At 40.5% G+C, this 26,891-nt stretch overlaps 1 protein-coding gene across 3 annotated transcripts in view; it reads left to right on the forward strand.

The window, feature by feature from the left end:
* SIK2 (salt inducible kinase 2) overlaps positions 1 to 17,959 on the forward strand; it is a 60,355-nt gene extending 42,396 nt beyond the window's left edge. For 2 of the 3 annotated variants that reach the window (XM_049799801.1, XM_049799803.1), the window contains 10 exons: positions 2,077 to 2,200; positions 4,301 to 4,521; positions 5,991 to 6,143; positions 8,589 to 8,753; positions 12,022 to 12,250; positions 12,997 to 13,281; positions 13,461 to 13,624; positions 14,699 to 14,815; positions 15,452 to 15,543; positions 17,142 to 17,959. In XM_049799801.1, coding sequence (XP_049655758.1) covers positions 2,077 to 2,200; positions 4,301 to 4,521; positions 5,991 to 6,143; positions 8,589 to 8,753; positions 12,022 to 12,250; positions 12,997 to 13,281; positions 13,461 to 13,624; positions 14,699 to 14,815; positions 15,452 to 15,543; positions 17,142 to 17,724 — 2,133 coding nt within the window. In that variant the 3' untranslated portion in view covers positions 17,725 to 17,959. The remainder of the gene's footprint in view (positions 1 to 2,076; positions 2,201 to 4,300; positions 4,522 to 5,990; positions 6,144 to 8,588; positions 8,754 to 12,021; positions 12,251 to 12,996; positions 13,282 to 13,460; positions 13,625 to 14,698; positions 14,816 to 15,451; positions 15,544 to 17,141) is intronic. The other variant, XM_049799802.1, reaches the window with a different exon arrangement.
* Positions 17,960 to 26,891: the final 8,932 nt, after the last annotated feature.

Below are 26,891 nucleotides of genomic sequence, written 5' to 3' on the forward strand. Positions count from 1 at the left end.
AGCTGCAGACAAGCTGTTCCTCTTCAGCTTTATTTCTTGAGTGTCATAAAATACCTCTTAAGATTGAATGGAATTGAAGTTACTTATCTGGCTATTAAATATACACTGTAGGTGTATGTTTAGCCCACTAGAGGAAAAACTGTAGCTCCTCCAAAAGCTCTTCTGACTGAATGCATGAACTTTGTGTTTGTCAGTGCATTTAGTCTCTTGTGTGTTAAGTGGGAATTGAACTTGTAAGGCTGTAAGCTCTTGATGAGGTTAAAAGGGATTCTGAGCCACTGAAACATAGAGATGATGACTGCTTTGCTCTTTGAGCTGGAAACAAGCACATTTGTGCCACAAATGTGGCATGTTTTTCAATCGGTGTGTCTCCATGTGTACTAACTACTCCAATGGAAGAGGATAGAGAGCGCAACCCACACTCGTGCAATGGAAAAGGGACAAAACAAACTGAAGAAGTTCTGTGCACCCTTCATGCGTGGTCAGAGACTGCTTTTCATTCCTAATTTAGTTTTGTTTGGGGTCTTTTTGTTTGGTTGGTTTTTAATTTTAATATTCTGGTACTAACAATGATGAATTCAAACCCTAAAGCAACCAGAGACTGTACGATTTGGCACTCTGTGCTCTGGAATCAGGCCTGCAGTGATAACATTGCACATAGTGTAACAACACAGGCACTGACAATTTGGTCAGAGCCTGTCATGTGACCAGGGCAGTTCATGGAAAGTCACCTTTCAGCTGCTAATCTAATTTAAATTAAGCTAATTGCATTAACAAATAAAAACTGTGGTTTAGATACATATATTTGTGTGTATGCATGTGTATCTGCATATACATACACATATATATGTAGCTAGATAGATATTTTTTTTTTTTTAAAAAGGCTACTGCTTTTCTGAACCTTTAGTAACTGGTAAATAAGACATACAGTAGACCTCAGCTGTGCTTACTGTTTCAAGTAGCACAGGCACTGTTGAATGTCAGAAGTGAATCTCTGAACTTTGGTAAATATTCTTTAAATATTTAAGATCCTAGATCATTAAAAGAATCTGCCTGCCCACAGAGAAGTGCACATGTGTTTATATTTAAGATAAAATCATCATCTTCACTTATCTTCCGAGATGAGTTAAGGATTCTGTGTCTTATTGCAACATCCAATCATGGAATAGGTCTGCTGAAAGTGCTAAGCTTGCAGGAGGAATGCAACAATGCACAGTTCAGTTTTTGGCAGGTTAAGGAATGAAGAAAGTGACTTTTAAAAATATATATTAAATTTCAAAATCTCTGTGTATTTACAAAGTTTTAAGGTGACTGTTGAATGCCTGCTTTTTCCCCTTGAGAAATCCAGTGCTGTGGCTATCTATGCCAGCTGATTGGCATGAGGGTCTGGTGTGGTTATTTCATCTAGTGTGGTGCTGTATTTTTTTGGCGTATACTGCAAGACTATTTCCACTTGCAGTGCCAATTAACTTGCATACTTTTGAAAATGAGTCTGGCAGCTAGAGGACAGCTCTTGCCCAGATTGTCTCCTCTTGCTCATATTAAATAATCCCTCATGCTCAGCACTTCACACAGCTGTGCAGAATTATTAGCTGGTGTTCCTCTGAAGCTGACTGTTCATGAAGTTACCAGTGTGCCTCTTAACCAGGCTTTTGCAAACTGGTAAATGTAAAAGGTTACAATTTCTTATTTTGAGCGGCTGCTGTCTGAGGTTTGTTTTTGTTTGAACAACATTGAGATTAATAAAAAGTATCTTTAATTCTCACCTGAAGTTGGGACTCGCTTTTCAGGTATCATTCAGTCATCTGTGTGGAGCTTCCTGCTAGCAGCCAGAGTCTCTAACCCATTACACTTCAGTTTACCTGCTTATCAGCACAAGGTACTGCAAGCCTAGCCATTTTGGGTTAGCGGAGTGTTCTTAATGTTTAGGGATCTTCAGAAATCTAACTCCTTTTTGTATAAATTTCCTGTTTCTGTTTTCTAATTTTAATTTTTTCTGTGACAGGATTTGGCTAGCCAACCTCAGAGACTTTGCTTGTAGCTTGAAAAATGAAATTAATATTATCTTTCTTACAGAGCATGGGTGTAGTTCTTTATGTTTTGGTCTGCGGAGCATTACCTTTTGATGGACCAACACTCCCCATACTGAGGCAACGAGTTCTTGAAGGAAGGTTCAGGATCCCTTATTTTATGTCAGAAGGTAATAATGTGTCCTCTTATGCTCTTGGTGTGGTAAACCTTGAGTAAATTCTAGAATAATCTCTGTTGCAATACAGCAAAGGGTGGTGCACCTGCACACTAGATTATGGTATGGCAGACTTCATTTTGCACTGAAACATAAATAAGCCTAGGTGAGCTGTATGTCTTTGCAGTTAGGCTGCTGCTAGTAGAACCAACCCATTTTTCTCTGTGCAATGCATGAAGATTGCAGTGTGGCTGTGCCCATAGGCAGGGAGAGAGTTGAAATGGAAGCTGAAGGATCTCTCATCCTACTGTGAACAGAAATATGGGGATGCAGGGGGAGAGGCACATTTGTGTAGCAATTGGCTTTCTTCCTGCAAGGCCATATACATTTTAATGTGGAAAGAAAATAAGCTGAGAGCAATATCACTGTGAAACCTAAGTTGTGGATTGGGTGTTTCCTGGTTTTTGACAGTGTCTGCTAACAAAAGCAAAACAGCGCACTACCAGTTCACATGCGATGTTCTCATCATCATGTATCTGGCACTCCCACATGTGGCTGTGAGATCTTTCCCTCACTTAATTGCCCCATCTGTTGGGCTTCACTCTCCCTCATGCCTGTTCAGACAAGAACAAGTGGGGCCATTTTTACACAGGGTTTGATGGTGTCCTTCAGCTTAACCTATATTAAAGGGTCTCTAGACCTCGTAGAGTAATCTCTACCAGATTACTTCAGAACCTTTCTGAATCAAATCCTCTTCCGATACACTAGTTTCTGTGCTCTTTTTTTTAATGGGAATTAAAAATACGTTTTTCAGTCCTGTTGTTAAGGGTTCTGTGGTGTAAAACATTCTGGTCTTCCCCTTTTTCTTTCTAGTGCCAGGTACTCCTGTGCACCACCTCTGAAAATAGCCACTACAGTGTAGCTATAGTGCACTCGATTGCTTTTAGCAATGCCATTATGGCACTACGGCAACCCCTCAGCTTCCTGGGCACATTTTGCAGCTGGCACTGAACTGTATTATGTTTCTGTCACTTAGCTGACATGCGTATGCAAGCTAGATCCAGGTACCTTTGTGTGAGTTGCGATCATTGCTGTGACTGCAGTATAGATCAGCTGTTTCACAGGCTGTTTGCTGCTTCCCTTGCTGATCACATGGTGATGCAGGGAGTGGGGAAGGGTGTGCCTCTTATCTTTCTTGTTTTCACAGTTTTGCTAAATAGGAATAAATAGCCAGAAATCTCTCACTAAACTATTTGTCATAACTACCTGAATGGACTGACTTATAACAACTGTACTGTAGCCAGATCATGGTCAGCTAGAAATGCATGGCAGACTGATAAGCTCCCTTGAAGGAACTTACAATGACTTCCTGTCACATACAAACTGCACATTTGTCTCTTGTGCCCTCATCTTCCAAAAACCAACTGAGATCTGAAGAAAAATAATGGTTTTAGTGCTGTGCAGCATGTAGTAGTCAGAAAGCAGCAATGGTTTTGTGTGTTCAGAATTATTCTGGCACCTAAGACAACGGATTGTGCTTTGATCCTGGAATTAAAACAGATAAACCTGCAGACCCACTAGCTACTATTCACAGGCACAGAGATGTTATTTTACCTTTGTTTTTGAGACCACTAGGGTGGAAATAGGAAATAAAAAAAATATCCAGACACTATCCCTTGTTTTGCCAATCCTTTGTTTTACGAGCCTGGACAAGCTATTTCAAACTGTGCTGGAGAAGGATGCTAATTACTCCCCACCACACTTAGCAGAGGTTGTTTGAAGCTTTATCAGTTAATATTAGCACTATACTTAGAACAGCACAAGCAGCTTCAAAGAGGTACTAAATATTACTGTTACCCTCATGTGGGAGCTGTGTAGAAAGAATGGCACTGTTAGCCATACCATGCATTCAGAGAAGTTGGGGTTTTGTCCATCTTAATGTGACTTTTAATCTTGTTTTGAGAGATTTTTTTTTTAGCCTTCAGGAAATGTATTTAGCACAGAAGTTAGGTAGAAGTAAGGCAGTTTCCTGTTGTCATGCTCTGTATTGGTAGGTCTTGGGTGAAGATATGCAAGTACCACTTAACTGTTTGGTAACTTTTTTTTTCCCAACAGAGTGTGAACACCTAATTAGAAGAATGTTGGTCCTAGACCCATCCAAACGGTTAACTATTGCTCAGATTAAGGAGCACAAGTGGATGCTTATAGAAGTTCCTGCACAGAGACCTATTCTTTATCCACCAGGAGAGGAGAATGAACCTTCCATTGGAGAGTATAATGAGCAGGTCTTACGGCTAATGCACAGCCTTGGAATAGACCAACAGAAAACTATTGAGGTAAAATAGACTCAAACAGGTATTTGTCCCTATGGGGAAGGTCTCCTGTTCTGTATTTATGACTAGAATTTATTACCCGAGTTGCTTGCAACATTCTTTATTTCAGCAGTGGTGCAGAAGGGTAAGAAAAAAACCCACCAGTGGTATATTTTACCTGGTCAGACCCTAGCAAGGGCAAACATTTTAAACATGCTGTACTGCTGCCTCCCTGTCCTACTGATGTCTCAGTCCATGCTAGCAAACTGATCAGGAAAAGGAGAGACATCCCTCCAGAAAGTTTCCTAAAGATCTTCCCTAGCAGAGAGAAGGTGTCTGTGTTATGCAAACTGCAGGCAAAACATTGTGCAGTAGGCCCACAGACAACTTCACCTGTGTGCCAGCCACACCACATTTCAGTCCAAGGCATCCTTTGCCCATAGAGGAAAACATGTCAATGAAAAGGCAGCACCATGAGAGAAAGGATACTCCTCTGTGTCAGGAATCCAAATTAGAACCCATGAAAAAGAATGTATTCTGGTCACGGAGTATTCCAGGAGTAGGTAGTGTTCTTCCAGTGTATTAACTATTTACTTTAATTTAAACAAGCACACATTTAAAGCAATTGCAACATGAATTTTTTTAAGCTAGGGGATGCAGAGAAATATAGTATGCACTATGTAAAAAATGGTGGCCCAATAGGGCTGCCTGTTGGAATGGTGATACTTGCTGCTGTTTACAGTTGGTCATTTCTAGAGATTTGTTTGTTAGCTAAATTGATTCTTAAGCAAAGTAGTAAAATAAAGGAGCCATATTAGGTTTCACATTGTTAGATTTCCTGGGTTGGGTTGTATAAATCATTACTTGTCAAATGGAGAAGAGGGGAAATCCAAACTGAAAGTAAATTCATTTTGAACTTCTAAGAGGGTAAAAAATGAAATTCAAATAGGAATGTATAAGCAGTAAGCTGTTGAATGTCTCTTCCAATCCCAAATCATGCTTCTTACCAAACATAAATGCCAAGACTCTCCATGGAGTTAACACAATCATTTCCTTTAGAATGATTGATACTTTAAACCATTGTGGTTTGGCGGTTTGACTACTTTCTACTAGAAGAGGCTAGTTTCTCTACTTTGCGGAGGCTCAGTCCCCCATTGCTTCTAGTCACTTGGAATGGCCAACATATTCAAGAGGTCCTAGAGCTCAGCCGTTTCTCCAGGTTCAAATTTTTGAGGGTTCAGAGTAGCACCTGAATGTTAGCTACAAGTACTCTTGCAACCCAGAACATAGCAAGCTCACCAGTGAACTAAGACTGATGCTTTTCTTTGCCTGGCATTCTGGTTTGAAACTTTCTCAATTCAGAACATTTGCCTACAACACAGCCTCTTAAATATTGCGCCCCCGCCCCTGCAATTCTTCCTTCCTGGTCTTGTAGAATATAAAAGATAACGTATATCTGGCTGCACCCACACTTCTGTGCATCTCTTTTTCAGTCTCTGCAGAACAAGAGTTATAACCACTTTGCTGCTATCTATTACTTGTTAGTGGAAAGACTCAAATCACATCGGAGTAGCTTCCCTGTGGAACAGAGACTTGATGCTCGTCAGCGTCGGCCAAGCACCATCGCTGAGCAGACAGTAGCCAAGGTAAGGTGTCATTCCTAGCAGAGGTGGGCTTAAGACTGTGCAAGACATTCTTCTCTTTCAAAATGGTGTTTCTACATAGATTCACTTAGAATCCATTGCTGTTTTCCAATTTCTATAGTATATAGACTTGCTGTATCATTTTGGAAAGACATTTTTGGATTTGCCTCCTGTCAGAACTGTATGATGAAAATCAGTTGTCTGGCATGCCTCCTTCCTCCCCCCCACCCCCCCCAAAAAAAAAAAAAAAGTTTGGAGGGGACTGGATAAGATTTAAATGAGAAAGGGAAGTTGACTGCATTCTGAAGCCCAAAATGCAAACAATGGTTTTGGCATTAATGGGTATCTGCATGGTTTAACCTTAACTCCCAGTTTATTTCCCACTTAAAGGGAAAGTACTATGCTTGTGCTTCTAATTGGAACACTTTCATTTTTGAGAATTTCAAATCTTTTGCTGGGAAGTCATGGGTTAAAAAGAGAAATACCATTTCTGGAGACTCTGCAACACTTGGAGTATCTTTAGTGTGATTGACAAATGAGCTGTTGAATTTATGAAGAGCTATGCTAGCATGGGGGCTAAAAGCATGCAGGCTTTACATTGTGTTATAAACATAGTCACTCTAAAGGGACCTGTTGAAAATAAAATTACTTTCTCCCCTGCTGTTCTCTAGATAGGTTTTTCTGTCTCCCATGAAATGAAGCATGGCAAAGAATAGTAAAGAGGTACCCAAAAGAAAATACTAGGATCAACCTATCAGGTTAAGATGCCAATTCATTGTGATATCTTAAGTACCCAATAAAAATATCATTGTCATGAGATTCTTAATGGCTCAAGACTCAGAGATTTGTTCCTAAATAATGTCATTTCTTTTAAGATTTGCATCACTTTTTCCTCCTGTGACCCAGCAGGAGTCCAATTTCATGGGAGACTTTGCAGCACAGACATAAAACCTCTATGTGCATAGAGCCAATGTGATGACTGACTAACTGATTTAAGTCTTAAGGATGTCACGTGTATTTTATCAAGAGCAATTCTGGGTGCTCCTTACATCTGGTGTCAGCCCTTCCATTGCAGAAGGCTGTCCACTTAGTATCCTCTCTAATTATACTGACTGATTCAGCACAGGCTGTAAGGCTATTCAGTCTGCTTCTTTCCTAGTAATTTTCTTCAGAAAGAAAGGTCATGTACAGTTTATCGTGTCTTATTCCAGTAATTCTCAGCTTTTTTTACATGCTCTTTTGTTTCATTAAGATACACAGACATTGTACAGCTTTTGATTTCTATTAATGCATAACTGGAAACATGAAAGACTTGGCCTAAGATGACTCAAATTTATTGTAGTCTCAAGTAAATATTCTCTCAAGTTCACAGCCTCCTAGATACTGTATTGCTGCTGTATAGAACAAGTGCCCAGACTCTACTTCTAGGAGGAATCACAACTATGCTGCTCCTTTTTTGCTGGATCAAATTTGATTTTGGATTCTGTTGAAATGAAAGTCAAATAGTTTCAGCTATGAAAACATAGGTCCAGGAACAATATGGCTGACAAAGATTAAAATCAGCTCTTTTCTTCGATAGTAGTTCTAATGATAGAAAGACACAGGATTCAAAAGCAGATTATTAATTATAAGATGTACTAAAAGCAGGTGGAGACAGATGAACAAGGAAGAAGAAAAAAAAACTCCTAGAAGGTAGTTCCTTATTGTACTAAATTCTTGTACTTCATAGCCGCATTAGCACTTTTTCCTCAGGACTGCAAGCAATCTTGCAGTTATCCTGAGTAACAAGATAATTTGTTTTCACACACGGTGGCACCACAGGCTCCTGTATAAGGCTGCTTGTTTCCTTTTGGACAGGCAAGTTGTATGGATACTGCACTTCAGGAAATGAAGGTTAAGAAATAGTGAAAACCACTGTTTTCCTAATTGTGCCATGCTTGCCTTCCCTGAGGCACACCTCTCCCTTCAACAGTGCTCTCTCTGAAATACCTTCTTTTAGATCCAGCCTGCTCTATTCTTTCTCATGCTTTTTTTCTACAGGAATCAGTGCATGTTAGAAAAAGCACTGAAACTAGCCCTATGCCTCATGGTAATATTATTAAGGGGTTTTGTACTGAATATAAAAAGGAATTCTAGCATGTCAGAAGTTGGAGGGCACCAAAGGGTACCAAATGCTGTCTTTACTACTCGTAAGTGCTCAGCTTCCCTAAGCAGCTGGCTTAATGATGTTTGGGGTTTGGTATGTGTTTGTGTGGTTTGGGGGGTGTGTGTGTGTACTTTTTTTAAAGTCTAAAGACTAAGAATGTAATTCATCAAGAATGAGGAAATAAATCTTATACTTCTGCTGCTTCAGAAATGGACTAGATATTGTTTATTTTTAATTCATGACTGTGTGTTGTTTTCTACCTAAAATTGTTCTGGTTTTGGAGTTCTTAAAATCTTTTTTAGGCACAAGCTGTGGTACCCTCAGTTAACTTGCATTCACAAAATGCAAGGTTGTTGCAGTCTCCAGGTCTTCCCTCAGCTTCAGGAGCAGAAGCCTTTTCATTCCCTCCATCTAACTGCCAGGGAGAGACAGCATTTATGGAGGAAGAAAGAGTTGAGACACCAAAGGTACAAGTTAAAATCACCCTAGTGTTTTGTCAAAAATCATTAAGACTAAAAAATATTGTTGCCTTTTAAATGACTGCCTATGAAAAGCACAGCTAGTGATAGTAGCTGTAGATCTTCAATAGTTAATTGAAGACCAGTTCCTTCTGACAGGGTAGAGTTCATCATCCTAGCACAAAGCACTGTGGAGTCAGGACCAGAGCATTTGCTAATCCAAACTAATGTCACTTCATTGACCTTAATATGCCTCCTATGCTTTGACACTTGCAGGCAGCTGAGCTGGAGAATCCTGCTGCTTCTCTCTGCTTTCAGTAGCCTTTTTGTCAAAGAACCAATGTTCTCAGCATGCTTCCAGGCACTTACTCTTAAGCATATGCTGTCCCCGAAACTCCAGTCTCCAACAAGTTCTCATTCCTGGGTAACCTCTCAGGATAGACAGAATGTCAAATACAAAGACCTTTAGTATCTGAACACTTGACTTGTGCATTTCTTGTACTAGCTGGACAAAACACATTGTGCCTGTTTACCTAAATTTAAGTATTCTCTGAGTGTCGGAGTTCTAGGTATTCCAGATTCTTTCTACTTCTTCCTTGCATATAACTTCAAACAGCTGTGTCTTTTTGATCACTAATCTGCCTCTTGTGTTACTTGCTTACATTCCAATCTTACCACACTGTCATTTGTAAAAGAAAAATCAACCTACAACAGTGGTTGGTTTTTTCTTCTTCTCAAATGTATTTTTAAGAGCCCTGATGAAGACTCCTCATATATAGCTTCAAATATAAGGGGTTCATTGCTGAGTATCTACAGTAACCTAACTCAGCTACTCATCCAAAAATTCAGACAAATGAGAACAGGAAGGTATAATGGAAACTTAAACATAAGCTTCCATTGCCAGCTAAAGCAATTAAAATACCATGCACCCAAAATTCTGTATCTCTGCCAATTTCATAAGCTAGCCAAAAGAGTTACATTTTTGTTAATTTTTTGTTGAATAGTAAATACCCAGAAGGACCTTCTGACTGTCAAAAACTATTAGAACTGCAGCGTCTCAGGTTGTAGCAGTTCTCAGCTAGGCCATTTCTGTAACTAGGAACGCCTGTAAAATCTTCACTGGAGACCATATAAAATCACAGGTCCATCCAGTAGGTTTTGTTTCCTGTAATCAGACTGGAAGACTTTGTGTAGGCTTTCCCCACCTCCACAGTTAACAGACTTAACTGAACTCAACTAATAGGATGTGACGGCTCCACAGCCTTACAAATGTATGGTTACAGCTTAAGTGTCTTAAGGGATCTACAGTCTGATCCATTTTGCCATTCAGCTTTGAGGTCTGTGACAATACTCTGCAGGGTAGCAAAGAATAAGTGAAATACATGTGAGTTAGCAGTTAGAGCTTTTGTGAGGAAGGGGAAATAGCTTAAAAGAATTACATTTATGAAGTATATTATGATTGTCATGAAACTTCTGTTGTTCTCTCTCATATCACATCACATTGTAACTTTAATTCCAGCATATTGTATTTTGTCTGGTGCCAGCTAGGGCTTTGACTTCATGCTTGCCATTTTGAAGCTTTTATTGCTCACTTACTGGTTAGTTACCAACACTAAGAATGTGGCCCTGGATCCTCATCGCTGTTTTAAGTAACTCCTTGTGTGGTCTCTTACAGCTGGAAAGCAAAAGGCAGTTCAAAGACATTTGGAAATTAAAATAAACTTTATTTTGCATCCCCCTTTGCTTTTATAGATGCTGTTTGGACAGAGTAGACCAACAAATGGTGACAACAGTGAGGCGTCAAATCACAATTGACTTGGGAATATTCAGTGTCTTAAGTATTATAGAACATGTCTGCTAAAGACTTCCAAGCTCTGATCCATGTGCCGTGGTAAACTGTAGAGAGCCAATTGCCCACATGGTATTGGTTCTTTTTTTCCTTTCCAGCAGTTCACTAAATAGTATTTCCAGTGCTTTTGCTGCCAGATCAGTAGAAGGCATTTGAATAGGAAAGTCACAAATGGAAAATAAGGTGTGCAAGAAATTAAGCCTAAATATATAATCCATTAAATTAGAGGCAGCAGATACAGGATTTTCCTGTACAGGCATCATCATTTTACTGATGCTCAAAATATAGCTATTTCTTGATACTGCTTTAAATATTTTCCTAGAATACTACCATATAGTCTGCTTGCAAGACCATTTGTTAACAGCTATTGTTAATGCAGTGAAACTTCTTTCCAAACACACTTGGTTTTGAAATACTGAAGAACTTGGAAGAAAATTCAGGAATGGTTCAGTCAACAGTTTATATAAAATCACCTGTAACAGTGCCAGGTTTTATGCTAAATGAATGCATTGTTTCATCCATACTTTACGCAACCTGATCCTACCAAAATGGTAGGAGTGGCTTGTGCAACAGGACACTAATTAGACCTTCAAAAGTATTCCAGAACAGAATACCCACCCCAAAATTGCATGACATGCAGGCCATGGTCCTCAAAACACAAGCAGTTGCATATGGCAAAGAATTAGTTAAGGTACAGAAGGATTCAGGACAAACTGATTCAGAGAATAAAAACAGAATTAAAATCCTAGGAGTATTTTAGGTTGGAAAGGTACCTCTAAAGGCCCTCTAGTCCAACCTCCTGCTAAAAGCAGGTCTAACATGAAAGCTAGATGAGGTTGCTCAGAGCTTTATCAAGTTGAGCGAACCCAAGGAGGGGGATTCCACAGCCTTTCTAGGCAAGCTTTGTTTGCAGAGGAGCACCATGAATCAAATGGACTTTTGCTGGAAAGGGTGTATTAATGTATTATTCTTGAACATGTCTCTTCAAGAATGCTGCAGAATTAAATACAAGACTATTTTTTCTTAGAGCTTATCTGAGCATGATAAATGAGCACAATAGGTATAGTAAGGGGAAACAACATTCCAGAAGTATCCTATTTTTGTGACTAAGCTGGCAAAGGTTTTTAATAACTCTTAGAAGAAAAAAAAAAAAAGCAGCCCTGGAGAACATACTACTGTGGATATAAGAATATATTTAGGGAGCTGAGTACTAAGAGAATGTTAGTGGTGGTCTAACCTGGAGGGATTTGCTTGTCACATGCAATTCTTAACAAGTCTTACTTAACTCAGTAGATTATAGGGAGGTTCATGCATTTTAAATATCCAGGCTGCCTTCACTTTACGTGATAGGCAGAGATTTCCTGCACTTCCGGGTGATGCTCTATGTACATAACTGAAAGATGTCCATCTTCTCCTTGTGCCATTTAGGTAAATGGGTGCCTGCTAGATCCTGTACCTCCTGTGGTGATTAGGAAAGGATGCCAATCACTGCCTACCAGCATGATGGAAACTTCTATTGATGAAGGAATAGAGACAGAAGGCGAGTCAGAGGATGACCCCGCACAGGCATTTGCAGCCCTTCAAGCAGCTCGCTGTGGGAAGCGACGTCACACTCTGGCAGAAGTTACCAACCAGCTGGTGATGATGCCAGGCACAGGTACAGAAGTTAGTACAGACATCTCAAAGGTCATTTCCTGCTCTCAGCACTCAATCTAATAAGCCCAGGATGAAAACACTAGGTTTTAAGAGTGGCAAGTATAAGACAGAGTTTCTTGGGTTTATTGCTTAGCATTTGCTGTAATGGCCAAAGGGGAAAAAAAAAAACCACAGCACAATACCCCCAAACAGGATGCACAGACAGTATAAAACTAATGCAGCAAATACACAGCTGGCCACAGACATGTACAACCCCAATAGCACCTGGTAAATTCTGGCAGGTTGTTCTTTTTCACATAACTAACTGTCCCCAAATTATTCACCCGCTAAAGATGTGCTGGCAGAAGAGGACAGTGGGGAAACAAAAACCTCTAAATTCTCAGGTATTCCTGAGAATTCACCAGCAAGATGACCAAGCCTTTCAGGTCACACTACAGTCTTGTCAGGAATATCTATGGGGAGGAAAAAAAACAACCAACCAAACCACTGAATGATCTCCAAACAAGAAGTGAACACTATCTGCATAGCACCTTATTGCTGCAATAGTGCAAAAGCCAGTAGCAAGTCCCCATTCTGGTACTGCAATTGTTAAATTACAATTACTTTATGAAACTTGATTTTTTTGTTTCATTTCCTCTAAGACAGTCACTGTTGGCAGGAATAGCTTGAGCCTGTGGCAATTCCTTTGCTTTGCTAAATTTTTGCTGCACTTTCCTTTTATTCTGGCTTTTGTTTTTTTTGTCACAGGGAAAGTCTACTCATTGGATGAAAACTCGTCTCTGGGCAGTATTGATTCAGAGTATGACATGGGATCCATTCAGAGAGATATTAAATTCCTGGAAGACACCCCTTCCTTGAAAGAAATAGTGCTAACAAACCAACAAGCACCCAGAATGACAACACCTTTCATAGGTCTGAGACCTGCCAATCCAGCCATGCAGGCACTCACTTCCCAAAAGCGAGAGACCCACAATCGCTCTCCTGTCAGTTTCCGAGAGGGGCGTAGAGCTTCTGACACATCCCTCACACAAGGTAATTATACTATTGTCATGACACATTATACCTAGACATGGTAGTAAATGTACTCCATACACAGAAGCACCAAGCCACCTTGTGACTTGTTTGTTACTCAGCTTATCTCATGTTTGCTGCGCTAACCAGATATAAATTAACTGATTTTCTGACAAGGATTTTGCTCAACTCTTCTCCAGGAATTGTAGCATTTAGACAGCACCTCCAGAATCTGGCACGAACCAAAGGAATCCTGGAACTGAACAAAGTCCAGTTGCTGTATGAACAGATGGGATCAGAAGAACCACCTTCTCTGACATCAGCTGCCACCCAGTTGCAGGACCTCATTAATAGTCCTCCACAGGTACTTAAACCAGAAATCAAGCTCCATCTTTTAGGTGTTAATGCTTTGGGACTGATAAGGAGAAGATAAGGTTTTCCAGAGATCTGAGAAGAGCTAACTTACAGATAAAGTTACCTCTTCTCCTTTCCATCTTCTGCAGAATAGAGAATGGGCATTTGTAGGCTAGCCTTTACTATCCTCATGGTGTCAGTGATATGGCCCTGTTAGCTTTCCAAATCCAACATTTTATTACTACTTTTAATCTGAAGGATTTTTTAGATTTAAGAAGCCCAATAACATCTTTCCTGGTTGGAGTTGGTCTGGTATAGTTGTAAGAAGTGCAAAAGCAGAGTGATAAATTAGCCTGGTTTGCATAGTAAAATGCTGAATACCTTCTACCAGCTCCCTAGTTACTTGTTTCAAATGGAACAGGTCACAGCAAACAGGAATAAGTTTCTGTTAAACCCCAGAAATAAAACTGGTAAGAAGTACACAGGCACTGTAAGCACCTAATGTTCCAGGTGAAGCCTGCTATTTATTCCTAGAGCTCCAGCTGTTACTTTCTGACTGCTGGAAAACTTCAGTTCTGACAACCACAAAGTTGTTATGTTTTCACAAGAATTTCTCACTTGATGTAAACATGCTACAGTGCTCATAGTATTCTTATAACAACCATTCACTCCCCTCCCATGTCAGCATTCTCCAGCTTGCTAGAGATGCCTACTCCATGCTTATCCTCTTCACCACTATTGAAAGCTTTTCACCTTCTGTTTTGAAGCTGTGAAATGAGAGCTGCACAAAAGCACATTCAGAGTTTGGATGGTTTTCTAACCCTGTACATTTACTATTTCAGAGGGCAAGTCAGAAAATACATTATATACTAATATCATTCTAGTTACAGATCTAAGCCCTTGCCATTTTGCAGCACAGCTAGCTTTGTAATTTAGGCTCCTCACCATGCAGGGAAAGTGGCAAGTGACACCAGAGCACAGTCCATATGGCAACTATGAAACCTGTCAGGGGAAATCCTTAAAGAAAGGGTTGAGGCAGAAAAGCCTTTTATGGGGATGAAACTTGTTCCTCTTCTCTCTGCAGGAGGAAGCATCTCAGCAGCAGCAGGAAGCTGCCTCTGCTTTCCCTAATGGTGCACATCCCCCATTATTATCCAGGCGGCAGAGCTTAGAAACACAGTACTTACAACAGAGGCTCCAGGTATCATACCTCCCTTGCACTAAATTAAACAAGCTGCTGTTACTACACAGCAGACTAGCCTTTTAGATCTTATTACTCAGGAAAATCAGTCAAAGGCTAAATTAGCAGAGAACAGCTGAATTTGAAATTATGCTATATTTTTCTTTTGTCAGACACTGACCCTAATTATGCAAAAAGTGTACTGTATTACTGCTGTTTTCCTACTCAGTCTGTTACTGTATAGTGTTATTAAAGCAATTCAAAGTAACTGCTAGTGAATAATTATTATCTGTGTTGCACCCCATAAAGGTTATGCATCACCATCTGAGGAGCCACTTCTGACCCCCTGGGGCTTACTGTTCCCTTCCCCCCCCTTCTTTTTAAACCAATTTTCATATAGCTTTAGTTTATAAAAAACTTTTTTCTAGCTTGCAGCTTCTCTTTCACTTGGGAAGAAATTTTTCTATGGATTTTTATCATACAATCTATCATGCAAAGATATTCTTTGTCTAAAGGTTAGAAGGCAATAAGCAGTAGTGGCTGTGGTTTTAGATAGTAGTTCTGTTGTCATAAAGGCAGACAATCTTCTTTCACTTGCTTTCTAGACTAATGCATTAAATCCAAATGCAATTTGAAACAGCATTGCTTTTCTTGCAGAAAACCACTCTGCTATCAAAAGCTCAGAATACTTGCCAGCTATATTGCAAAGAATTGCCCCGGAGTCTGGAACAGCAGTTACAGGAACACAGGTAAGAAGCTTTCAAACTATGCAGATATATTATTTATTCTTACTCTCAAGAGTAATAAAAGAACTGGAACAATATTTGTCCATTTAGAAATTATTTGGAAAAGGAAACTTCCACTTTAAAATTTGTAAGGACACAGTCCTCCTTTTAAAAGAAGGACAATAGTCCTGCCATGTGCTTACAAATTTCTGTGCTATGAGCTCTTTATCAGCTAACACTACTAGGGTGCAGGTAAACGGCAAATACCTGCATGCTTCATTTAGTGCTAATGGGTGTATAGAAGCATAGGAGGAAGCTACCCTACTACTTACATTGTTGTACTTAATTTCACCCTCATCCTCTCAACCACCCACTGTTTATAACCTACATATTGCAGTATTTATCATAAGTCAGAACACAGATCATCTATTTCTGCCTGCTGGGAAGCCCTGCAGTCATTAAGGTATTTCCTGTCTCATTCCCATGACCAAATAATTCTACAGTAAAGTAAATCAATTTTTCCTTGTCTCATAATATTAGTTTAGAAGTGATGCTCCTCTGAAAAAGTTACAGTAAAGAGTGAATAGATAACTGTACGTATTGCAGCAGACAAGATTTTAATTGCCAAGTTAAAGGTCTGTAAGCTCTTCATGAGCTCATCATTTGTTAATTATCAAACAAGTAAGCAAGATAGATACTAAAGACAGTTACTATCCCCGAGTTGTGCAAAAGAATCACAGAAAGAGAAAGGAAAATAACAACCTAGCTACATGTGTTCTGGAACAAAAGGACTGAGGAGCAGAGGTATAAAATTACTAGATTTCCAGAAAGCATGCAATCTGTAATTACTTTTTAGCTTATGGCCACTCCTGACAACTGTAGAGTTGATTAATCCTAATCAAGAATTTAACTAACAGTACTGAGAGCAGCTTGGTGTATTTTAAGAATAGAAGGTCTGCATAGAGAAATAAGCTGGGAAGCAATAGATTCATTTTCTGAACACTATTGGCTTGCATCAGTAGTGGGCTTCCTATTTCTGCATGCTTTGGGAATTGGCTGGGAGGAGACCTCCACTTTGTCATATCACAGGAATTTGTCAAAGGTAGCTATAACCTTGCGTTATGTTGTAAATTCTTACTGTTTGTAGCGAGTCAAAAACATGGAGTTTCATAAAAGTTCATAGGGAGCAGTGCAGTTGAGAGAAAAAGAATATGGGGGGAAGGAGACTTTCTTCATTTGCATTAGTAGCCAGTGATACTCAAGTCAGCTCCCAAGTTCCACAGTGCAGTGAAGAGCAGGCTTGAAATACAAATACAATACATCTTATTCTTAGCAAACAAAGTTAAACAGTGCATGGGGTTAACTTAATTGCACAGGAGAAATTTACTAGGGTATTAAAAATGTTAGCAAAAGGAGGTCTACAAACTGAGCCTCTGTACATTTGCTGAAAGGTGAAGATTCTGGTCTGCTGTAAAATTTAATAAACAAGATTGCCCAGGAATCTTCCAGTTCTGTACTTCACTCCCTGCTGGAACTGTTTGAGTGACTAGCATGCAAGACTTATGCTAGCACCTTAACACTTCAGAAGGTGAAAATAATTGCTGTTTATGTCCTTGATTCAGGCTGCATCAGAAGAGACTCTTTCTCCAGAAGCAGTCTCAGCTGCAGGCCTATTTTAACCAGATGCAAATAGCTGAGAGTTCATACCCAAGGTCAAGTCAACTGCCACTTTCATGCCAGGAGGAGCAGCAACAGCAGCAGCAATCAACCCAGTTCAGCCTGCAGCAGCCTCTGAGCCCTGTGATAGAGCCTTCCTCAGAACAAATGCAATATGACCCCTTCCTCAGTCAATACCAGAAGGTACAGCTGGATCCACTGCCACCCTCCCAGATCACCAGCTCATCACGCTTGTCATCACCTGTTCAGGTGCAGCAGCCACCACAGTCTTTACAATATTCATATCAGACTTGTGAATTGCCTGTTGTCACCTCTTCTGAGCCAGACTACCCAGATCAGTGCCAGTATGCCATGGACCCAGTACAACAGAGCAGTGTAGCATTGCCTGACAGCCAGAGCAGCTCAGCATCTCATGAGTCCCAGTCAAACTATGATGCATTAACCCTGTCAGAATTGCCTGGACTTTTTGATTGTGAAATGATGGAGACTGTAGATCCCCAGCACAGTGGCTATGTCCTGGTGAATTAATACCATGGGGTGACTAACATGAGAGTAGAAGACAGGACAAATGGAGAAGCATGTGAATTTTTGGGTTTTTTTTGTTCCTACCCCAAAGTTGATGGTAATTTCTTAAACCTTGAATTAACAGGGGAACTAAAAATCCACCTGACTGGAAAAAAAGGAGGTGGTGAGAAGTGTTTGGCCATTAGCTCCTCTTGCTGGTGGCAGGGGCTAGAGAAAAGATTGTGCAGTTTCATCCCACAAAAAAGTGACTTTTAGAGGAAGGAAGTAGCCCCTTCTAAAAAAAATTTGGGGAGTTTGTCAGCATTCATCTAACATTCACTTGGAGAAACAAGAATGAGTGCACAATGTGCTGTACTTCTTGGCAATAAAAGCAATAGGTTTTCATTTAAATTCAGGGTACATTTGGGTCTGCGCTGATGGCAACTGTAATACTCTTGAAACAGTAGTATGATGTGGAATTAAAGGAAAGTTGCACTTTGGCATCCAATTGCTGGTTAAGCTACTGATCTGGAACTACTCCAAGGTAAGTCTTTGAGACCACCAGGCATCTCGGGCAGCCTCCACCTCCTCCTGCTAGCAAGTAAACAGTATTTCCCAAGCCTGCCAAGGAACTCTTAATTGTCCACCAAGGGAAGCTTCTGGATCTCTGCTAAGTGACATCTTGACTTTGTCAAACGATACCTGGAACTGACACAGGGCACCACAGTGGTTTGTAGAGACCTCTGGGTGGGGATCAGAGTACAAAAGGATAAAGGATTAGCTAACAGAGATAGAAGCTAAGAAGTACCATGAGAAAAATCAAGAGCTGCAGCCAATGGCATTTAAAAAAAAAAAAATCCACCTGGGTGGCTTTTGAAATCAGCCCTTTTTGCTGACAGGCCTTTGTGGAGGGCTCTGTCTTGGAGAAGTTCCGATCACTGGAAAGGATCCATCTGTCCTTCTGTTGCATTTTAAAAACAAGCAAACAAACTGTGTTTTGAATTTGCAGTATGTGTTGCTGGTGGTTTATTGAGCTTTGTATATTTGGACAATTATTTAGGGTTTTAGAACTTAAGGATAAAAACAATGAGCTTAAAAAAAAAAAAACAACCCTGTGAAGTGATAGTGCTGTGCCTTTTTCAGTTCTTTATCAGCCTATATGCTTTTTTCTGAAGCAAGTAGACAATACCCCATTTACATCCTTGCTATAGCCAAAGTCCCTTCAGAGCACATGTTCCACCATGTGGAACATTATGTTTAACTTCCTTAGTGTTTTGATTGTTCATGTATATATAACATTGAAAGTATTACAGCAATATTTAGCATCACGAACTGTTGATGTATCAACCATTTCAAGAAATACTAAACTCAACAAGCAGTTTGTGTCTCCAGAACTTTCAGCCATGAAATGCAAGTCATAGGAGGATTGTTTAGGAATCTGCAGAAAGCTTAGATCTCTAGTTTGGGTTTTGGCTCCAGCCTTTAAGTATTGTGGGACATTACAGGATGATAGACAACCAAGGCTCACAGCTAGACAGTTCAGCCGCCTTCTGAGCAAACATTAAGCACAATTGCAGATTTATTAAAGCACAAAGAATGGCAGAGAAACTGTGCTGGTCACATATGTAGAAACCACCACTCTTTGCTGGGAAGTTTGGTGAGCCAAGGTCTTTGATTCTACAAATAATGAAGGGGTGCAGAAAGGTGGATAATCAGCCAGCCTTTACAGCAATAAGACCACATTTAAGTGTGGAATAGTGCATTGTAGGCTGTGTGAAGGAGAGAAGGGTTTAAACAACTGACAGAAGGCACCTTGCTTCCTGTGTACTACAAATAGAGAACTCCTGTTGCTTTGTAGCCTACTCTGATATTGGTCCAGTTGTGCAGCTGGACTCAATCTGTAAGTGCTCAGCTTCTACCTCTGATATCACAGTGATTCTCAAGGCATCAGAAAAGCAAAGTTTAAAGAACAGAGATCACATCCATACACTAATTACATGATGTAAGATGAAAGAGGGCTAGAAAGCTCTACTGTAAATAGCTGAGAGAGAAAAGGTTTTTATTGTGTAGTTTCCCTTCAAAAGGAAACTCATCTGACAGAGTAAATAGCTCTGGAACACAGAAACCCCTATGACACCTTCAGTGACTAACAAAGGGAAGGGAAACGGCTTGACAAATACTGCAGCATAACAGATCAGGCATTTCACTACTGCAAAAAAAGAAAAAGAGGTTCCTGTCCTTTCATTCCTTCTTCCCTACCCCACAGCATAATAAACACTTTCTGGTATTTTAATATCTGACCAAGCACTCAAGGAACTATGCAGTGAGAACTGCTAACAGGACACACAATACCTATGGAGTCAGGCCCAGTTCTGCTCCAGGAGCTGGGTTACTGCCATAACTATAACCACTTCCTTCCCCATCCAGCTTTAGGATACTGTACATTTCAGGACTTGAAGATAAAAATAATTCTGTTCTTGAGTTCTGCCATTCATTTATCAGGATGTGCCAACTAGTCTGAGCTTTGCGGTGCTGGTAAGGGGGAAGCTACAATGTTTTTTAATATAGTTTAGACTGACTCTTCCCCTCAAGCATATTTAACATTTCATGTAATTTCCTTCAAGCCAATTAGAATAAAAGGCTTCTAATGCCTTCTAATATGGCAGACTATCCATTGGGCACTCACTTCATACTACTTTGAAGTGGCTTTTTTCTTCAAATCCATCGTGTCTAACATTAGAGAACTGTGTACACTACTGTTAGAGTAATAATTATTAGCTTTTATTATCTTGTATTACTCCTTTGAAGAGACTTTGGTGTGATGTATATGGGGTAAAAATTTCACATGGAGAAAAGTGCAATATGTGTGTGTGTGTGGTACGTTCTTTAATGTATTTTTTTAAGGAGTTAGAGGGTTTAGTCTCTGCTTTGGGATAAATGCACTAGTTTTGTGAGCTCCAGTTTGGTAAGTTCATCTGTAGTATTTACATGCAACTGATATGCTGGACTCTGTAAAGCAATTACAGTGTATTAATACAAAATAAAGAGTATGTGCATTTCATTTTTAAATATCTAGTGAGCTGAAGCAGCCCCTGCCACTGTTGTGTTCTTAGTGGCCTCATGTATTATATTGAGGTTATTTTCTCTCTGAGGCACCAAGTTACAAATGACAAGAAAATGAACATCTACTGCAAAGGCTGGATTTGCTAGACTGAAGTTTGCTTCCTATCATTTTGACATACTTGGGGTAGTTGATATCACTGACTTTTGAAGGCAAATATGAATGGGGACAAAGTATTCTAATAGCTTCAACAAAAAAAGCTGCATTTCTTTACTGCCTGCTATGCCTTGGAACGTCAAACAGTGCAGGAACATGCCTTCAACACAGGCAAGGTCATCTGTCAGTGGTATAACGCCTTGACTTTGAAAGAGGAAACCTATTCTCAAAACTACTATCAGTTGTGATGTTTTTCCACATTAATCAGTATACCCTATCCAAGACATGCTACAAGAGCAGTTTAATGCTGATCATATAATGCTAAACCCTAGGAACACTGGGTGAAGGGGATGGGGGCTTGGGTAGTGCCAGAGGGAATCCATCATAATTTCCCTACTAACATAATCACAGCACACCACTATGTCATTCCATGCTCTACTGAGAAGAGTACCAGCCTCAATTTGACCAGAAAAAGCACTTACAGGGGGAGCTGCTTGGGATCAGAATTACTACCTCACAGAAGAAAAATTAGACTTTTCTTTTTAGACATCATACTGAAACAGTTTCCCCAAGACTCCAAAGTTGCTGTGAAATTTCTTTAGGTTAGATTTTTCATCTGTCTCCTGTTACATCAAGTACAATCAAAAAAAAAAAAAAAGATTGTGTCCACAAGACAGATCTGCTTACCTGCTTTTCTAGTTTTCCACATTATCTTTACCTGTAAAAACATTCCTCCTCTGTACATTCTCTATGATATTTTGTTTTAGCAACTCTGCAAAGCAAAGTAGTTCGGGACAGGATGGGGGAACCTCAAAAAATTAAATCGACTCTTTCCTGGGATAAACAAAAGCAACTCAATTTCTCACTAAAAATAAATGGAGTCAAATAAAAACAGTGTCCTAAACTCTTACCTTTCTCTGTAAAGAAAAAGGTTTAAAAAAAAAAAGATAGGTTCCTGTTACAGCCATTCTAGATAGCATAGGAACAGCTGTTAGGGAACTGAAGAACAGGTTCTTTTTAAAGTTAATTACATTATCTGGACCACACATACTTTCCACTAATTTAATTCTTCATTTAAAAAAATTGATTAGTACAATCTAATGCTATAGATATGGTTATACCATCCAGCGTCTCTTACAATGGTTATATTTCCATAGCTGTACAGGACTGTATTGATTGGAAATAGGTGTCAGTACCACATGGCGATTTTACTGACTGTTCCTAAATTAAGAGTGTTTTGGAAAGCTACTCATGCAACAGTAAATTACAACTAGGTCCTACCGAGCTAGTTATGCTACCAACTGCCAAGGGTTTGTATTTCTGCAGTCCACATACAAACAAGGTTTAAGGCAGACCAAAGAATCGAGGCACTGCATGGGACACTGCAGTCTTTTGTAGAGACTGGAAAACTTCCTGCCACAACACCATTACAGTACTTTCCACTACCATTAATAGAAGACTCGTTCAAAATTACTTGAGATCAAAAAACAGTAGGTAAACAGTGGGGAAAACTTTTCTTCTATGGAATCAGAAACACTAAGATTACTCATCATGTTTACTGCTCTCCCCCTTCTCTGCTCAGACAGCAAGTTTGAATTGGCCTGTAAAGAGACCTGAGAAGAAAAGCCCCACTCCCAAGAATGGAAGACATTGATATTCATTAATTGCATCTCCTGTTAACTACTTTCCTTAAAGCCTTTTACCCTGATCTGGGGTGTTAATAGGCTTACTTTGACTTAGCCTAAGACAATCTAGGACTTTCGTCCAAGAATAGACATTTCTTTCCTCTAGAACTATAAGCAACAGTGAAAAATTTGTCTTGCTCTATTTCTTGAAGCACTACACCACTGTCCTGTTGAGGATGAAAACTGAAAGTGAACCTTATCTGTTCTCTGGTAATTTAGGCAGAAAGTCTACATTCACAAAGAGAACAGGCAACTCCAGAAGAGGCTCTGTGGAAAAGCAAAATGCCATGCTCTTCACAGAGGGAACAGAGACCAGAAGGTAACTAACATCAGGAAAACGTTACAGTTCTTCATAGGACTGAAACAACAGTTATAGGACACAAAAAGTCATGACATGTATGTATATATGTGAAAAAAAAAATTAAAATCTTTATAGCTCTTTTCTTAACATCACTAGCAACACTCCTGTGACCCTCAGGGTTTATTGAAGAAACGCTTCCAATAGGAAGAAAAGTGTGGTGCTCAGGGACGTCAAGCAAAAGTTACTGTAGTACACAGCAGATTCACCTGTCTTTCCACACCAAAACTGCCATCCCTGTTGCATTTGTTGTAGCAACCTCAGCTACAACTGGCCATGAACAGCTGCAGCTGAGCAGTTAGTATGACCCACTGGGACACAAAACAATTTGCAACAGAATTTGTAACAGTACTGACCAATTCACTGATCATCCACGTTCCCATGAATCAGACGCACCCAGACAGGATACTGGTAATGCTGTGCCTTAACACCAAGCTCAACACGTGCAACACGATTGCTTTCCCACACACCCTAGTCCTCTGCTGACTCCCAAAACTCCTGATACAGTCTTAGGCAATGATCCAAGCAAGAAGGGTGAAGCGCCATATCTGCCTGCATGTCCCGCTTAACCAGAGACGTCAAGTCAGAGATCACAGGATGACTCAAGCTGCACAGAGACAGGGACTGTTAGTCACTCCTTCCCCAACAGCACCACAAACAGGCTATACACAGGACAGGAAAAAGAACACAAACACACTTTCCCATACAGACACAGTCTTTCACTGCTAGCAGCCAAAGCAAAACCAGAGAAGGTCCCACCTTAAGGTGTTACCTCAACTAACCTTAAAAGCTGTCTGGAAGACACTCCACTCCCCCCCACCGCACAATGCAAAAGCTAAGCCCTCCTTATCCCAGTGGAGACAGGAGAAAGCCCTCTCCCTCACTGGGATAAGTTCTGACTTAAGACTAGGTCAGAGCCTTTAAATCCCTTGCAGAGTTGCAAAGCACAGCATTTCTCTGCTGGGCCTCAGGCCAGCAGAGCTTTCCTTTTCAGCATTATCTGGCTGACAGTGCTCATTTAAGTCCCTGGCAGATGGATCAGCAGCAAGGCTGTCACAGGAACACAATACACACAAGGCAGCAGCCGACTATCAGCACAGTTTATGCACTGGGTGAAAGCAGAACACATGCACATCTCTTCTGCTGATGAGGCTTTTACAATCTGAGTGTAGCTTTAAAACTGCATCTGAATTTGGTGCATAACATCTCTATGGGTATGAGCTTCAGCCTCTGCTCACCTTGCACTGAATTCCTAAACACATGCAGGATAAACCTTGAAAAGCTTCATCACCAAGTCCTTTTTGTATAGAGCAAAGCAAAGCAGTGTGGGGGTGGAGTGGTAGAATTAGTTGAAGGAAGAGCAGAGAGAAAGCCCATGAAAGAACTGGTACATTAGAAAGAAGGAAAGGGTGACCATCTTGGAGAAGGCTGCAGGAGCAGGTAGCAAGTACTCTCAATAACAGCTCAAAAAGACACAAACCCCTACAACACATGCACTGCAAAAACCTGATCCTCTGCATGCACAAAGCAGGAAGGACTTCTGCAGATGAGAATGCAGGCATGTGGCCAGAAAAGCTCCAACAGCGATACAGCCAACAGCTGGAAGCTTTAGTCTTGCAGGGCTTCAGCCAAATCTAGACTGTTTCTCCCAGTAGAGGCAGATTTGTATACTTGGATAGGTAAACAGCAAACGGCAACAAGGCTGCATGCATTTACCTGGAGCTATACTGACTTGGACACTGGAAGGATGCACCTATCCAGCTGCAAAACAGAGTTGGCTGACTTCCTGATAACAGCAGGTTTGTCGGCTAAAGATGAAGTCTCCCCTCCCTCACCAGCTCTGCTGAGATACTAACTCAGGATTATCTGAAACATCATAGACAAGCTGCAGAGCTCAGCATAGTCCTTCAGATCAACAGCATTGCCCAGTCCTGTGCTGCCCAGAGGAATACTCCACATCACAGCCATGCTTCTTCCCAGCTTGTGCAAAGCCTGCACACAACACCCATGCTGATGTGCACTTTGCTCACGTGTCAAGGAATTGTGACACTTGGAGCCAAACGTTATAGCACTGACAGAAGTCATCTGCTTTACAGCAACAGCCAGTGCAGGACTGTGCATGCAAGTACAAGCTGGTTTCCTTCCTACAGCTCCTCCCAAGAGGCAGACTTTCTCCCACAGCAAAACATCAGGCCCATAAAAGCAAGCACCAAAATAATAAATGCTTCACCAGCACCTCTTCTTGACAGGCCCAACACCCTGCAGCACTAAGAAGGACGAGTTTATTTCATGTCTGCTGCTGACCATACCTTCATCTAGCCCTTGTGAGGTGGCAAATGCAATCAACAAAGCAGAGCTTGAAGTTGAAGAGCAGCACACAAGCCAGGCAAAGGACTGTCTCATGACACGAGAAAGACTTTGGAGGTTTTGTCTCCTGACAAACGATCCCTTTTTCATTGGGACCACGTGCTTTTTAGATTCAGTTCTTCTCCTTTGCCCCTTCTCAACTCAGCCTCCAGGAGGTGAGGGTACTATTCCCCTCCTGCTGCCCACTGCCTAGAGAAACATGACATAAACATGAGGGCTGATGTGAATGGAGAATGAATGGGAACATCCAGGTGTGAAAGCACTGAAAAGAACAAAGTGTGGAAGAAGGGCTTTAAGAACAGAAGGTGTAGATGGCATCTAGATTAACAGCACATTCAGATCTCGGCACATGGTGAGTTAATCCTGACAGCTCACAGAATAAGTGGGGGGTAGAAGAGTGAAGCAGTTTGAGAGACAGATCACTGTTAGCTCCTAAAAGGGTACATCCAAAACCAGCATCTCACTGCCAATCTAAGAATCCAGGAGACCCAAGGAAGATGCCATAGGCATCACCCCATCTTCCATCATTGCAAGGAATCCTGACCAAATCACGTGGATACACACATCTTGGTGCTTGCGAGCATGTGGGCATGAAAGTGCAAGTGAGATCAAGTTTATTTTAAATTGAAATCACATTTTCCCCTCTTCTAAGATCTCACATTGTTGCAACACTATTTTCCACATTAACTGAAGAACACAAGGTGTAGGTGGAATGTGTATAGACTTAATTGTTGGACAACGCAAAGGGGAAACACATATGCCAGGCTTTATGCTATGGCTGGTTTAGGGAATTTGAGAAAAAATAAAACCAACCAACCAGTCTTATCCTAACGGCTGTTATTTCCAAATAAGAATGGAGCTGATGGGCAGAGGGCTGCATTACTTATAAACAAACAAAAAAAAATATTGTGGATTAATTTTACAATTAATCGCCACATCAAATAGCAGCTGGATCTACTTAGACTGGAACTGCTTAAATAGAAAGTTGGCAGCCACATCAGATGTGCACATCCTGAAAGACAGAGGGCTGCATTTTGCAAGTTCTCTAGTAGATCTGAAAAGGCTCAACTAAGTTTACGTTCACACCAAAAAAAAGCAACGACTCAGATAATTTATCCCTAAGATGGACAGAGTGGGTAAGCTCTTTAAAGGTTCCTAGAGGATATTGCTGAAGGAGCTGATCCAAGAGAAGGACTTGCTCATTGGACGGCTAAAGCAGTTTCAGACATGCAGACCTGTCTGATAAGGCATATTTAGTAAATACTGTTCTATGCAAACACATAAGTATTTGTAAAATCTTTACTTTATATAAAGTAAATGGAGAGAAAGGGCACCCTCTTTGCCTTTAATGGCATGCCCCCTAAAAGGGTCAGAACACAGAGAAGAATATTCTCAGAAGCAGAGAGCTGAAACAAAAAGGCACAACAGCAACAGACCAATGATAATCAGACTTCACAAATACTGAAGCAGGGAATGCAATGCAAGATGAGACTTGCAAGTATATTTAGCTGCCACTACAGAGGACATGACTGAATGCAATACTATATGACAAACAGAGGCTAGA

The sequence above is a fragment of the Accipiter gentilis genome, chromosome 5, assembly GCF_929443795.1.
Source record: "Accipiter gentilis chromosome 5, bAccGen1.1, whole genome shotgun sequence".
NCBI classification, from domain to species: domain Eukaryota; kingdom Metazoa; phylum Chordata; class Aves; order Accipitriformes; family Accipitridae; genus Astur; species Astur gentilis.